General features: G+C 33.7%; 1 protein-coding gene across 1 annotated transcript in view; it reads left to right on the top strand.

Annotated features, from left to right (window-relative positions):
• Window positions 1-17,252, top strand: part of Sema3a (semaphorin 3A) — a 188,042-nt gene that overhangs the window by 57,001 nt on the left and 113,789 nt on the right. The window contains exons 2-3 of the mRNA XM_048339923.1: window positions 1,502-1,659; window positions 4,978-5,040. Coding sequence (XP_048195880.1) covers window positions 1,502-1,659; window positions 4,978-5,040 — 221 coding nt within the window. The remainder of the gene's footprint in view (window positions 1-1,501; window positions 1,660-4,977; window positions 5,041-17,252) is intronic.

The raw sequence follows: 17,252 nt of genomic DNA, 5'->3' as shown, positions 1-17,252 counted from the left end.
ACATAATAATAATAAATAATTATGTTTGATCTTCCAAATTTGAAATGATTGCTGGGAGTATAGCCCAAGTAGTAGAGCCTAAATGTAAGAAATACCAAATTATAGCAATTTTTACAAAGATATCACTGATTGCATGCCTTTGAAGGAATTATCTTGCCCATGGCTCCTTTTTGTAGTCTTTTTTTCATTTGTGGCTGTTATGAGGTGAATAGCTTTACTCTGCTGCTCCCCTCCCCCATGCTGTTTCTGCATTTTTGCCACAATACTTAAAGGCAGTGTAATTATGATCTAAAATTGTAAGGCAAAGTAATTACTTGCTACCTTAAATTATTTTACACATGGATTTATCCGGGCAATGAAAAGTTTGACTAAGAAAACTTTTAAAAATTACCTTAAAAATATACAACTGTTTTCAGTATAGTCCATCTGTACCTTAATTTCCTATGTCTGGTCAAGAAGTTCAAATACACTCATATTTAACTTGTATTTACACAAAGAGGTCTTCTTTACTTCAGTGCTTCATATGCAAACTGTTGTTCTAGACTCTACATTCATTGTCAAATTTTACTCTCACAGCAATGTTCATAAAAAATGTATTACAAACCCCATCTTATATAGCACTGAGGCTCAGGTGTTGAAGGGACTTTGCCTAGTATACATACCTAGGTCATGTCCTATTCTAACTCATGACAGGATGATACCCAAATCTGTAGCTGTGCTAGTTCTTTTTCTATGCTTTCTTCTTTGTGATGCTCAAAGCTGTTCTACATGGCTTCTGAGTGGTTCAAATGAAATTCCACTTTATATCTTTCATAAGACATTTTCAATTCTTAATTATTCTTTTAAATATTTATGATTTATTATGAACTAATATTGTTTTGTCTTTTTGGATTGGTTTGGTTTGGCTCTCATTTATTTATTTATTTTTAAATTTGTTTTTCTATCTAATTTGACTTCTCTGGTTCTAGGGTAGTTTATAACTTTTAACACTATAAATGGAAGATTATAGCTTTAATTTGATAAAAAAAAAATCTCTCTAAACGATCCAATGATATAACTCCTGGCTCTGCAGAGGCAGCTAATTTTCATCCCCTTATGGTCAGAGTGCCTTTTTAATACCTATACCCTAGTAGTTTGAAACAAATGGCTTAAAACAAGCAAACAAACAAAAACTTAAGCATAATGATAAAAAAACATAATATTAAAAAACATGATGACCATTGATCATTCTAATCTATTGCTCCATGTAAATAGATTCCTCTAAGCAAGGATGGATAGACAAGTTATTTTTCCCTTTGAACTTTGGGTGCACATCTTGTGTTTGAAATCAGCAAATGAATGTAGGTGATTCCCTCTCAATGAAATGTTAAGGCTTGATTCTTATTGATCATTCAGTGCAGTGGAACAAGCTCATTCAGTCATGAGAATGATATGTACCGATAGTCTCTGTTCATGTAGAACTTCACATTAACACCCAGTGTCCTGTTGTGTTACTTTGCAGAAATGTTGGAATCCAACAATCTGATCACTTTCAATGGGTTGGCCAACAGCTCCAACTACCATACTTTTCTTTTGGACGAGGAACGGAGTAGACTGTATGTTGGAGCAAAGGACCACATATTTTCTTTCAACCTGGTTAATATAAAGGATTTTCAAAAGGTATATTTATTCTAACATGTGCATTCCATATTTTTGTGTTTTATAGAATTTTCTATATATTGATTACCTAATGCCAGACAGACAAATTATAGAAAATTCATTTTAAGTAACTATTTTCTTGTTTCAGATGTGAATAAAATTAATGACAATGGCAAATGGGCATAGTAAGCCATAAAAATTAGAAGAAAGAAATCACAGTGTGTTAATAATAATTATGATAAAATTCTCCATTTACCATGGTTTTCCATAATTATATATTTTGTTACATAAATGAAAATACTTAAGATATTATAGAAATATGTCAGAACTGAGTTCATATGCTATTTATGCTTATGTATGTTTATAAATTTCTGCCTCTCATTATATTGCTGTAATGTATAAAATTCAGCAAGCAATTAGCCATGTCTGTGATTTGATATGCCACCTAGTGTATGAATAAACTTTTACTGGAACGTAGGCACTCATTCATTTACATATAGTCTGCCAGTTTTTTCTTATCCCAGTAAAGTTGTGACAAAGAACATCTGTTCCACAAAGCCTATAATATTCGATACCTGGCCTTTTAAACAAAATTTTGAAAATGCTAATCTAGACTATCCATTTTTAAAATATCCTAGTTTTGCAAAGGGGGGTCAGTCACTTAGGTATCAGCAGGATGAGAACTTTATGCATATTCCTTATTCATTTATATGCTGTGGAAAATGAACATGTATTCAAACACAGTAGAAGTTATGTTACTATCTGTGCATAGTGCATCTTAACATAAGCATTTTCTCTCAGTCAGTTTTGACTTTCGTGAGTTTCATGGTTGAGTGGTTTCCAGCATACATTCCTGTAGAAGGTACTTGCTAATTGAGCTTCTTTACGTTGAGGGCAAGAAAGTAGTATGCCTCAAATACTCATATATTAAAATGGATATAATGATAGCCTTCAAACAGTGGCTAATTGGGCCAATGTTTTGTTATTGTTCGAGAATGCTACTTTGGAGATAAAATAAAGATTTGTATTCAAAGCTGATTTATGTATTCAATAGATGTATCATTACACTTAAGACTCATCTTATATTTTCATCATTTAAACAATAAAATTTTATTGATTTCATAGAAACGCAAAATGGCTATAAGCTAAGGACTTACTTATAAAATTATGATATTTGAAAAATCACCATGGTATTTATTCTTCTAATTTTGGAAGTTCATTGATTTCTAAACTTCCTCAGTTGATCTTCATGAGTGCCATAGAATTTTCTATGAAAATTGTTACTCATTTGGGTTGTTTTTTTTTAGTTTTAAAATTACTTTTGCTCAGGGTTGGGCATGGTGGCACACACCTGTAATCCCAGTTACGTGAGAGTTATCAATCAGCAAGACTGTAGTTTGTAGAGGGGAGACAGTAGTCAATCCAGTGTCAATCTGATGGTGGCAGCAGATTCTATGGCAATATATGAAGAGATACCCAGGAAGTGATATATCAGTATAGTGTTTATAAAATAATTATTATTTGGATTACCACCATAGAGTGAGGAAGGCATTTAATTAAATGATACGATTAAGCAGAAGATGAGTCCCAAACCCTGCTTTAAAAATTCATATTAGCCCACAGCAATTTAAAGCTGTTACAGGAAAAAAGACAAAAGTGTACACTCAAAGAGGTAGATGACAAAAAGTCAGGAAGTACTTAAATAGTTTCAGTAAGGGATCCTCAGGAAGATAATTCCAGGGACACTTTCTTTTTACAGGAGTACTGCAAAAGGCCAAAACTCACAAGCCTGTGTCTTTAGACATAGGATTAAAAACACAACATATATATATATATATATATATATATATATGCACAACACACACACACACATATGTATATATATGGTTTTCCACTAGTATCACTCATACTTCAAGCACACAGTCACATCTCCTGCAGCCAGCCACAGTCCCCACAGAACTCTAGAGCTCCCACAATCCAGGAAAGAGTTATTAAGACCCTCACCTCACTAAGAAGCCAGGTGTTGTGGAATGCATCTATAATCCCAGCTACCAGAATGTAGGAGGATTTCATCCAAAGGAGGCTCTCACTCACAAGGTTGACCCCAAGAAAAAGTGACAGACATTGCATGAGAATAACTAAAATAAAAATGGGCTTGAGGCATGAGTAAAGTAATAGAGCATTTAGGACCCACGGTTCAAGCCTCATTATCACCAGCACCTGAGCTTTCACAAGCAACCTGGCGACAGGACTAGGGTGGAAGGGGGATGAGAATGTCTTGAAATCACTGCAGTATCTTTGAAGTCAGAGTAATGAGGGTGGCAGGAGAACTCATTTACTACACTTGCATGTTTTTATTATGTGACTACTTGGTCAGTGATTGCAGTTTTAATTTAGACACATAGACCTACTTGGAAAGAAAAGAATGTTAATGAAGAGAACACACAATTTGAAAGTGTAATGACCAAAAAAAGTGCCTCACCAGCTATTCTTAAGCCTTTTGTATTTATGACATGAACTTGAAGTTCATCTATCAAGGTATCATATGTTACTTCAATAGATACCACAATTTTGTTCATTTATTTTGGCCTTAATTTCCCAGATTGAATATCACAACTTTTGTGCAAGTTTCTAAACACTGATATTAAGTTATATAAAGGTTCTCACATAAATAGTAATCAATCATGGTGGACTACACATGATGAGTATACATAATGTATTATTCTTTGTCTGTGGATTATTCTTTGACATGGATGTAGTTAATTGTGACTACTGTTTCTAGAAGAGGAAGCTGAATAATGGTACAATCAATTGTTTGTCTAACACAGATAGCATTCATTTGAATTGGGTTACTAGGGTACTGGTAACATTTTGTTTAGATTTCATTGAGTATTTGAATTGTTATTCTAAAGGGAAATGTGGTAAACTGCCCAAGGCACAATTAATATCTTGTTCCATCTAACACTGACACCAAATTAACATAAATACCATTGGGAAGAATGTACTCTAAAAGTAGATTTGAAAACATAAACAAATATTCAACTACTTTATGTTTTGTTCACAGTAGGCGGATGAATTTTTCATAGAGCTATGGTATTTGTGGCATCATTTCTGTCTTTATCTTCCCCAAATGTAGAATGCTTCCATTAAATATCTACCCCCTCAGAAAGGAAGAAAATAAAGAAGAAAAGAAAGGAGGGAGTAAAGGAGGAAGGGCAGTGAATAATTAAAGGAAGCAGGGAGATGGATAGAGAGAAAAGGAGAGAGGGGGAAAAAATGTGCAATTCTGAATCCTGGAAATAAAATTGGCAGAAAATAATGTTTCTTCTTTGTCCTTAGATTGTATGGCCAGTATCTTATACCAGAAGAGATGAATGTAAGTGGGCTGGAAAAGATATCTTGGTAAGCACTAATCTACCCAATTGTTCTTAAATAATATTGTACTCCGTCATCTACTTTGTTTGTTGTAATTTTAAACAAACTGCATTGTGGATTTAATCACTCTTGGGGATAAAAATAACAATATTCTATTCTAGAAATTCTGTCAGTTTAATGTAAAGAAAGTAGATAAAAATACAATATTCTTTAATGAAGCAGAAACATAATCCCTTGAACATATATGTATGTAGATTATATGCTTACATTAAACGTCAACTTCTTTATGCATTAGATTTACATAAGTATACTCCTGAAAATACAAAATGTTCCTATTTCAAAGTCATCATAATTAAATTCCATTTCTTTCGTTATCCTTATAGTTTGCCTACTCCCTTCTTTTCTCCCTCCCTCCTTTCTTTCTTTGCTTCCTCCTGCTTTATTCTTCCTTTCTTGAATAAGAATGAATCCAGTTGACATTGTCTTGGGAATTATGGAGATCCAAATGAATAACGTAAACTCTAAAAGTGGTAGAAATCAGTTTTTTCCTGAGGTAAAATATAGCATTAGCATAAATCATTCTATTTGCTGCATAAAACATACTGTATCTAGATGTATAAGCATAATCAAAGGACTTGGTTGATTAAAAGCAACTGCCTAAAATGATATTTGAATGTCAGGTTTAGAGGTGGCATTTAAGTTCATTGGAAAAGAATATGTCAGTCTGGAAACACTGCTGGCTATAGGTGAAGAAAGGTAGATTATGGTACACAAAGTACAGGGAGTTCCTAACCTTAATTTATCTACACATTCACAAACATGAGAGACTCACTTTTTTAATTACATATAAAATATTGGTATTGTGTTAAAAAATTACCCAGGACACTATCTAAATGTAGTTAATTCACACTTCACACAGGAGCATTAGTAAGATGGGTTTTGTGTGATGATGAAAAAATTGGATTCCAATTTAAAGGATGAAGATGGAGCCAAGGAATAGACTGAAGAGAATAAGGAGGTTGACAATTACTAACAGGAAATGTCAGAGAAGAGGAGAATTTGGGGTAAACTTATTTGAGAGCATTGTACATTTTTTAAACTGGTGGGCAGGATTTTTGATAAAGCTGAAGGAAGCCTAAACCAATATAGAAGTCTTTCAGGAAGACCATTCAGAGGAATTTGGCTAGAGTTAAGTTAGGGCAGAAGACTGAATATGTCAATACAATCATCCTACAATTTCATATAACCATAAACTTTCTGGTTAAGTGAAAGTTTATAAAATAAAAAAATGTCCTATGAATTTTTTGCAGTCTCAAACTGATCCATATGAACTATTTGGAAAGGAATATCTAGAACAATGAAGTTCAGAGAGGTTAAGAATTTTAAGTGTATCTACTCACTGACTTATTTTATTGAATAAATTGAGTAATGAGTATGGGCCTTTGGTATCTCATCTATTAAATGGAAGAATATGCATTATGTAGACATAAGAAAAAGAGTTATTACTTTTGTGCCAGTATGAGAGAAATAGAAAATGGGATGGATTGCAGTTGCTAGTTATTTCAGGACTTTCATTTATAGATCCTTTTTTCCATATTATTCATTATATTGATTTTCAGAAGAGAGATTAGATGACTTTTTGAATTTTACAACATTTTCTTATGAATAAACTCCAGGAAAGAAATACCATAATTTAAATAAAGAATTTGCACAAAAAGACCAAGAAGAAAGAAGTGATTTTTTTTGTTTTTTGTTTTTTGTTTTTCCCCAAACATTGCCTTATTTTTGAAATAACCCCATAGGCATTCTGACAGAAATTCTGTACTGTATTTTGAGTAATTAGTAGCTGGCTGGATTTGTGGACAGTAATTCCTTTCAAAAAAAACTCATGAGATCCTGGAAACCACAAGAAACAACCCTGAGTGGATTCTGTAGCCATCAAGACTCCAACATAGTACTGTAATGAAAACAAGAACTGACCTGAAACATTCATATAAAGTAAATGAGCCAACCTCACTGTGTGTTCTTCCTTTTGCTTTCTGAAATATGGCTTTACTTTTTCTACTGGTTCATTTGTAAATGAAGAGCCTTTAAACAAATTATTCTGGGGAGATGGTGTCTTCTCATTCAATTCAGATATAAATATATCCAGATTTGGACAAAGGCATCTTGAAAATAGGTCACTTTTCAGTTTGTTAAGGAGAATATTTTTCTTGTTTTGTTTTGTTTGTTTTCTGTTTTTCCGATGACTGTACCTCTATAGTCCCTAGGATGGGAGGACATGCAATTGCATTGAACTCCCATAGTTCTTGTCATTCAGCATGGTCTCATATAGAAAAAGAAATCCTCTCCCCATTCTCCCATGTATCTGGAAACCTCTACCCCATTGTACCCCATCATTACTCTGCTCAGTTTGCATGAATCTATACATTAAAGCAGCAGTTTGAATTTGAGTAACTATTCCACAAAGAATGAACTTTGTGGTAAAGAGGGAATCTGTAGGCACGTGCACATTCGTGCACACACACACACACACACACACACACATTATACATGCACTCAGACTCCGTTCTTTGCTGCAAATGACATTTCTGATGATGAATTTATACTTTCCTTTTTAGAAATGAATATACAACATTTAAAACACCACCTTATTTGATATGCTTTATTTCCTTGGTATTGTAGGTTCTAAACCTTAATGCTTTCTAGCATCACTATCAGTAGAGGTAAAAGGTTTTCATTAACTTGTACATTATTGGTATAAGTTATTTGAAAAAATACATTATGTATAACGGTATTAGAAAGAAAGCCAGATATCTGTACTCTGCCTATGTCTGTCTGCTCTCATGTTTTATATTTTCCTAGGGCTTAAAATTCACTTCTTTATTCACAATAATATTTCTATAGATGGATTAACTTCTCTGACCTTCTTTTGCAAATGAAAACTGAATTCATGCTAAACTGGTAAAAATCTGTTTTGAATCAATAGCTCTCCGAATATTCTCTGTTTATCCTACTAAACCATCTCTCTTAGCACTGAGTTTCAATAAAACCAAATGGCAACCGTATGACTGCTCGAAATATTTTGAACAGCATTGGAAATCAAAATTTCAACCATCTGAGCAGACGGAAAAAAAAAAAAGCAGATTCTCTTCATTTTCGTTTCCTGGTTGCATTTCAAAGTGCAATATCCTGCACTTGAACTTGGGGACATTTTTGAAATTCTGTATGATTTATTTAACTATTGTCTTTAGCTTTTTTTCTCACCCTTATGATGTACTAGGGATATCAGGAGCTCAGTAACACTAATTTGCCAGGTAAAGCAGTTAAGACCTTGAAACTGCACACATGTGTTAAGTTGTGGTACATTCCAACGTACACATGTCAACCCTTGAATTTCATTTATTTTTCAATGCTCAAAGGTCAGGGTTTATTTTATTTGAGGCACTTTATGCTTGATGGGGTTTTGTTAAGTGAATAGTTCGAATTACTTTCTAATTTAGCAACCTACAAAAATTACAAAGTTTCATTAAATATCAAAATTCTTCCATGTATTTGTCTCCCATCTTAAGTGCAGAGCTCTTGTTAACTAGTTTTTAAGTATGTTTGGAAAATAATATCTTCCTATAAAGCAAAAGGCTTCTTTGAAAATCATTTAGTAGTGGTGCAACATGTCTCCTGATGGGACAAAGGGAAGGCATGTTTATTGTTTAGTATAGTGAGCATTCCACTTCTCAAGATCTAAAAGCCAGCATGCCATACCCATTTAAAAATACTTCAGTATACACAACCATGGTCCCTCTGCTATGGTGGAACTCATCAAGAATCGGTGTGACCTGGCTTCTTCTCACTGCCCAAAGACAACCACAGAGTATAAAGGCTGATGTGCTGCATATGGTATTTCTATGTATAATAAAATCCTTTACCTATGACCCAAGATCTAGCCTGCTATCTTACAAAGAGTAGAAATCACACATACTTTGAACTTTTTGGGTATTTCTAGGTGATGGCATACATGAAAGATGATGGTCTAATGATAAAAAGTGGATGGCATTTCAGTTACATAGATGACTAATTTTGGATGGTAACCAGTAATGGATGTTTTTTTTTAATGCCACAGAAATTGGTCCACCTGCTCTCATGTACTTACATTTTTAGAATTTTTCTTTGGTTGTTATTTGGGTTTTTTTCCTAATTTTTTTTAATACTTGGCTCTAGTTTACTGATCTGCTTTAAAATTTTGCATTAAAATTACTTTTGCATTACTTATCACCATCACTGAAACTTTTTAGCACTTCTTTAAATTTCACCCCAGGCAGGTGCCTCATTAACTTGTCCTTGAAGGCTAGGAATGGAAGGGGCAATTGTAGAAGTGGGGTGAGAGGTTGAGTCCATATTGAACAGGCCATTGTAAGAATTATTAAAGTAGACAACCGGTGATGGAGAACACCACGTGGTATTCGAGCGGGAGAGAGAACTTATTCTGCTGCTAAATCCAGGGCACATGCGGTGGGCCAGAGAGGCGTTTTGGTTTTCTTTTTTGAGATAGGTTCTAGCTATGCAGCCCAGGCTGGTCTCCTATTCATGATGGTTTCATCTCGGCTTCAAGAGTGCTGGAAATACAGACATATGCCATGATGCCCAGGAAATTTTTGAAATTCTTTTAACTTGCTATTAAAAGCACTTTTTTTTGCTTAAAATAAGACCAGTATATGATTTGGAGACATTTTATATAAGTTTTAAGAGTTTGAGGGTTTTGAAATGTATTCCTTTTTAGACATATCAGTTGAGTTCTTAAATGGTTGAAGCAAAGCTCAAGTATTTATCAACAGTTAGCAAATTATTACTTGGAATTGATTGTACACCATTAGTTACCATTGTATCAGTGTGCATACTTTTAGAGTAGAGTAAGCATTTTATCCTCTGTAAGGTCTACTAGTATGATTTTGACAGTTCCACTGGGAAAAAGATTTGGGACAATATTTTCAGAATTCATAGTAAGCAAGTAGTTCCAAGTTCCACTGACATGCGGTCGCTAGTAGTTGGCATTTTATCAGAATATTTTTCATATAGATGCTGTACACTAGCTCAAGATGGAAAAAACTGTATGTTCAACATTTGGCTGTTTATATTTATTTGATTTAGAAGAGTGACAATAAAAATTCCATCATTTTTATGTCCAAAAACTATCACTAAAGTTTACAAAATTCTATTTGTATGATTTCACCTCAATGTATATCTAAGTTTAGTATTACTAGGGGCAGTAAGGACAATGATATAAACATAATTCTCTCTAAAAGCTTGACGTTATTTCTGGAGATTGAGGATACTAACATTACTTTTGCTATTATGTGTTAAGAACACATTATTGTATTCAAATAAATGCTAACTATACTAAATGCAATGTATGATATTAAACAAATTTTTTATTTGTGCATATAGGTCTGCGTTTCCATATACAGTTAATATTAACATACACTTAGTATCTTGCTTGAAATCAAGTTAATATACTTTATGGATTTTAGATTCTTGTTGTTGTTATTGTTGCCAGTCCTGGGGCGTGGACTCAGGGCCTGAAAATGGTCCCTGGCTTCTTTTTGCTCAAGGCTAGCATTCTACATCTTGAGCCATAGCGCCACTTCCAGCTTTTTTTGTTGTTTTTAATTTTCTGTTTACATGGTGCAGAGGAATTGAACCCAGGGCTTCATGCATGCTTGGCACTCTACCACTAAGTCACATTCCCAGCCTGGATTTTATATTTAATATAAACTTACACAGGACGAATCATCCTATTTGAAAATAAATAAATAATACTATCAACTAATGACCATGCATATGTATACATATATGTTTTAAATAGTTCTAACTCATAATTATCTTATATATATATACTGAAATGAGCTATTTGTACTATTGTAGTAATTGTTGTCCACTAGTTAAGATTTAACCAAAAGTCTGAGCTTTTCTAATTTTTTTAGGAAAATAAAATATTGTAGAGATTGGACTTTACACAATGGCAGGATGTGGAAATACATCTCTGAAAGCCCTCTGACAAAGAGGGTGGGCCTAAGGTTTCTAAGGAAACCAGACTTGGATTTGGGATGGAGTGCTGAATATGAAATGAGAAGAGCAATGAGGAATGAGGACCAGCATCTGTCCTTCATTCCATCCAACCTACTGCCTGTAGATGGATGTGACTTAAAGAACCTGGTATATTTCATTATGGACTGAGGTAAAAACCAGAGCCTTGAGAAACTAAGGAGTGAGATTAGGATAAGGTATAGGAACTTGTTGGCCAGCTGTTAACCTGCTGGTCAGCAGATCAGAGTCTTGCATGTTATGGATATGATTTAATTCTTGCCTCCCAAGACTCAGACGCATTTCCTACGTGACCGACATGAGCCAACTTTCAGAACTGGGAATTTTAGGGCATGTAATTCCAGCATACTTAAGATGACACAGTTCAATTCCTTTACAGTGATTGAAGTGCCATTTCCATAACTTGCTATTTGACTGAAACAATGAATCTTGTCATTTTCCACAAGAATGATCATAATTTATGATCCTCACCTGTTTTGGGACTGGAATTTCATGGAAATTTAGTAAGCAAAATAAAATCTGCTTTTCGTAAGAAAAATGGACACAAATGAATATTCAATACCAATTTTCTTAAATCCATAACTGCTTATACCCACGTATTGGCTTAAATTCTCTTAACCCTGTCTTCAGAAGGAATGAACAGCTTATAACTGGGTTCTTGGAAGACTGTGTGCAATTTACAGTATGTGGAATTCTGTGGCAGTTATATGTCAATAAAATATTAAAACCAATCAAATGAAGATTGTTTTAAGATAGGGAAATTGTTTTCATACTGTTCTATACACAATAATTATGTTACATGGCTGTGCCATTAATTCATTTTTTCTTTATTGAAGGCACTAAATTAAGAGAGTCTAATTAATTTTCTTATAGTTACACAGCAGATGGAAGATGCCTCAGTAATTCTACTCCACATAGAACAGACTTTATCAGGCTAATACAAATAACAATTCTCATCTGATTTTTATTTTATCATAATTTGATTCCAGTAGCTATGGATCTTTCCCTAATTTGAGAATTTTATATTTCAAGTGAAAATACTTGAGAGTAAATTAAATCTTTTTTAAAATGTTAATTTATCCAGAAATTCTGTATATAAGTTAATATATATGCATATTTGGGTGTGAATACATGCATAAAATACACATATAAACACGAATATATAACATATGTACAAACAGGTACATGTATCTTTGGAAGGATTATTGTGGAGATATTATTTGAAAAAAATATTTAATAAAATAGGCAACAGCAAACAAAGTTTGTGCACTTACCTCTTTAATAATATCTAATTCCACACAAATCAGAAGACCACAACGCTGTGTAGAGGTTAAAGCTCCAGGGTATGAATTTTGGAAAAAATAGATTTCAGTCCCTTATATCTTGCTTTAATAATTGATTAACTCTCTACATATTTAACAACAGGTATTTTCAACAGCTTTTTATGGTAAAAATTGTTTTCTAGTATTATACTTTTAAAGATGTTTATGAGGCAAATTAATTGTACATTCTTTATAAAAGCAAAATAAAAGAGAGAAAACATGTAGATTACCTTTGCAGACTACTGAGTTGTTTCAATAATTCAGATACCTAAATATCTATGCCCAAGTACTTAACCTGATTAGGAACTTTCCCTTCATGAGAGAATACGTTAAAAGAACATTTGATATTATTAATTGTATATTGTATTATTAATTGTATATTAATTGTATAGTTCTCTATAGTACTTTGAGCACTGGTGACTATAATCAAAACCAATTTAAAATTTTTAATATTAAAAATACAGGTAAGTGAATCTCTGTAATCTTATTTGAGTATATTGGAAACCATGTATACTGGTACTAGAACTAGGAAATTGAAAGGGAATACCAAAATTGAGAGACACAGGGTAAAAAAAAGAGAAACAACTACAAAAGCAATACTTGCAAAACTGTTTGGTGTAAGTGAACTGAACACCTCAGGGGGGGAAAGGGCAAGGGGGAGGGGGGAGGGAGGTATGAGGGACAAGGTAACAAACAGTACAAGAAATGTATCCAATGCCTAACGTATGAAGCTGTAACCTCTCTGTACATCAGTTTGATAATAAAAACTTTAAAAAAAATACAGGTAGTAAAGTAGGCTTACTTGAAAAACTTCAGACATCTCTCTAGAGCTTCCTTTATCCTCTGCTTTCTCATGTATGATTGGAGATACCATTGGTGTCTCTGAGTAATGACTACTGTTATGATAAAGGCATATATGAGCATTAAATATGCAAAATAATGTTGTCCATAGTAATCTTTTCAGGCTGTAAATCTTTCTACTAGTTGTAAATCAATGTCATAGGTACTGTATGGCATAAACAACAAGAACTTGCCCTTTGTGTGCCCTTTGAGAGCCAGAAGAATGTTACTTTGAAATCACCTAAGTACTGTAACTAAAAGCTTCTCTGAAGGAAGCATATTCAGGCAGATTTCACAAAATATTTTACACTTTTTTATATTCATTGGAATAGGTAATGAAGAAATCCTGTGCTAGATATAAATACAATGGACTTTAAGGTAACATTGGTAAAAATGTGAAGATGAGATTGATGGTACATAGTAGGACAATAAATATAAATGTTAAAAGCTGGTCTAGTCCACATGCCATTTCAATGGTGCTCTTTCCAACAGTAGAAGAAAATGACAGCAGTAAGCTTTTGCTTAAATCGTGATCTTCAGTGCTAATGTGTTATAATCCTTTTGACCAAGTATGAACATTTCAAACTATGTAAATGAAAGTATGTATACAGAATTTTAATATTTTTATAACTTCAAAATAGTCAATCTGGAAAGGGAAGGCATCAATCTGAGCAATGATATGAATATTTAAATGGCTTGATCTTGTACAATCTTCAGTTTACAATATCATTCAAAGCATTTTAAAATTTATTTTGAATTACCAAAAAATTATTTTGAATTATTTTGAATTGTAATGATTATATAATACTTAAGTCAGTGTAAATCTACTTACAGACTTAACTATGTGTGAAATAACTTTAATTCTATTAATATTTTTTTAAGATTCTGGAATTAAGGCATAAAACAATGGGGAACGGTCAATGAATTCTACTATACCATGATTTCTCTAAATAACAAAGGCAAAAATATCATCCAAAATGAACAAAACATCCTACTTACCAAAGGGTGACATTAAAAAGGTACACATTTAAAAAGGTGTGGTTGCACAGACCTGTAATCCCAGCAGTTGAGGTGATCTGCAGTCCCTGGCTAGACTGGGTTAAAGATCAAGACTCTGTCTCAAAACAATTCCATGTCACAAATTAAGCAAGAGATGGACAATGTGATTATTGCATTGATTGTGTGTTAGTTTTATGCCACTTTGATGAAGAGATTGCTAATCTTTAGTGACTGGTGAATTATTAGGAATATATGATTTTGAATGATCAGATCACAACTGTAACAGCACACTAACCCCCCCCTCCAAAAAAAAAAGAAAGCATTATTATGAGATAAGTATGAGACAACTTAAATAGAGGGAAGAATAAAGTGAGTGACAGGAACAATCTCACGGATTACTGGTTTGGCAAGAAGATTCAAGTATTCAGCTAGCTTGCCAAATAAATTGACCAGAGGGGAAAAAAAGAAAGTCAACAGATTAACTCCAGGAATTAAGCTTATTAGTGGATTTTCATGCAAAATGTATCCACCCATGATAGAAAAGGTTTCCTTTGCTTTCCCAGCTGCTGGATAAGACATTGAAATATTTCTATAGGAACTACTGATGAGCTAAAAACATTTTTTCTTCTTTTAAAGTGAATTCTTACTGACCTGAGGCAATGCTTTTCTATGCCCATTCATTTAGAGTTGAATTATGTTTGAACCAGTACAAATTGTTGGATTAATCATGAACTGAATACATGTATAAAGAAATGTTCTTGTTCACAATCGTTTCTCCTTTCTTCTTCTTCTTCTTCTTCCTCGTTTAAAGTAAATTTTCTTTGCTCTATTCATAATTTAAGAAAAGGCAAGGAGGTACTTGGAATTGGAGGTAAATTATATTCTTTTGTAGAAAGCATAATGATCGGAAGTTAGTTAAAAACACTTCAAATTCTGTTATAATTTTCATGCATGGAGCAGTTGTTTTGACAGATGGATGGACTTTATTTTTGTAACCGTCCAAGAAAAGTCTGTGTAACACAGTTTAATCAGCACTAGATATCTGCAATGTTTGTTTTTGAATCCGTGTGCATTTGGCTCTTGTGTATATATATGGTGATAGATACTCTTAAATTTATTTCTTCAGGCTAATATTTTCATGGATACTTCCTCTACCCACTAGACTTAGACTAGAAACCCTTAAAAAAGAAGCATAGACAGTTTGTCACTAAGGAACATGATCACTGCTTCTCAGGTGTAGCCTTGGGTTTTACTGGATTATTACTGCCTTCACTATTACATCTAAAATAATAACTTTAAAGTCTTGTTGACCTAGAATAAATTTCAGTAAAATGAGAGGTATTTGGCTCTCCGGAAGCAGTCTTGTTGCTAAGTTCATCTTATGTACACCAATGTATATTCCAAAAAGGATTGAGGCTTGAGTAATGAATTCATTTCGGACTGATTATACTGTATTTATTACACTGTAAATCCACCATTGCTGAGCAAAGCAGGGCAGTAGTTTAATGCCAAAAAGTACATTACATTCTGAGTTTTAAAAACGTCATGGTTCAAGAAAAGGTCAGAAACACTCTTCTTCTGTCTCCCCAGAGCAGAAATGTGTGAAGTGTGTTTCCTTTTGCTGCCACGTTTCCTTCTTTTTCAGAGGAAGGTCCAACTTGCTTCCAAATGAAATGAATATCCTGTTTGGGAACACTCAAAAAACCTTGGCAGCCACAAACCAGCAAGTAAAGACAGATGAATGAAAGGACTGATACTCTTTTGTGTGGGCTTTCTGTTAAGAACAAATCCTTAATAATATGTCTCTTTCAAGTTTGGGGACCTTCTCTGTCCAGTCCATTCAATTCCCTTTCCTCCTCCATTGTGGTGGAGAATTCTTCTCTCAGCTATATTTAACCCATTTTTGAAAGTATTTCCTTCCATACTTTTGTTTCCTTTCAACATCTTTTCACCCTGGAAGCCCACGGAATTGCTCCCCACATTATTTTCATCAGCCTTCACTTTCAAAATAATACTGAGGTAGCCCAGGGGCATGGCAGCTATACAACTTGCTGCCAACAAGGAAAGAGATCATTCCAGGCCTTAGGCCAATAGGCTGGGCCTAGTTGCTTTGTAACACAGATAGACTCTCTTGTTATCAGCATTCTCAGTGGAACTCTTTGCCAGGTTTCACAGCTATAGTCTGGTGATTGATTTTGTTCCAGAGACCCTGGAGAAGAATAGATGTCATAGTATAGTGGTTCTTTTTATAACTGTTAATAGAGAACAAATTGGAAGTTTGATGTTCAGTGTGGTCCAATTTTGTGGCTCTGAAAAGCTTGGAGAGTTTTTGGTGCATTAATTATAATCTGCTAAATTTCCTTGAAAGGACAGACTTAGCCACTGATAAATTGCTAATTAGCTATCTAATCTATTAGAAATGAAAGGCATATAGTATCTATAACATTTGCAGAGGTGGCATGAGCCTTTCTATTGTTTTGAAATTCTTACACATATATACTATATTCCACCTTTACTATGCAGAACCATACTCTGTTCTTAAATTTTTAGGAGGCACTCAGGAGTCACTGATAGAACAAGAGAAATTGGGATAGTGTATAAAATGGCTTGCATATCATTACATGCATGGTGGCAAACTAAAGTCCTATTCTTGTCTAAAATGAACAAGACATCCATCTGGGTCTGCCATTCCTCTGTTTATTAGAATATCCATTTGCTTACAAAGATATACTTGGCCCATATCTTGGTGTTGACATACGGTGCTGGATTTTGCTATTCATCATCTTGTAAACTTTAATATGGAGTGCACAGTGAGAGAGGAATGTCTTTATGGGAAAACAAAATGTGTGGCCACCTACATGTTTCAAAGTAAAATATTCCTGAAAAATGGCTTCTTTTCACATGATTGAATTTCGAAGAGTACAAATGCATCCTTTGGGTTAGATTCATGAATGCCTCATTTGTAAACGAGTTTATCAG

The sequence above is a fragment of the Perognathus longimembris genome, chromosome 2, assembly GCF_023159225.1.
Source record: "Perognathus longimembris pacificus isolate PPM17 chromosome 2, ASM2315922v1, whole genome shotgun sequence".
NCBI classification, from domain to species: Eukaryota; Metazoa; Chordata; class Mammalia; order Rodentia; family Heteromyidae; genus Perognathus; species Perognathus longimembris.
The sequence above is the reverse complement of the archived record's forward strand: the minus strand, read 5'-3'. Positions and strand labels throughout refer to the sequence as shown.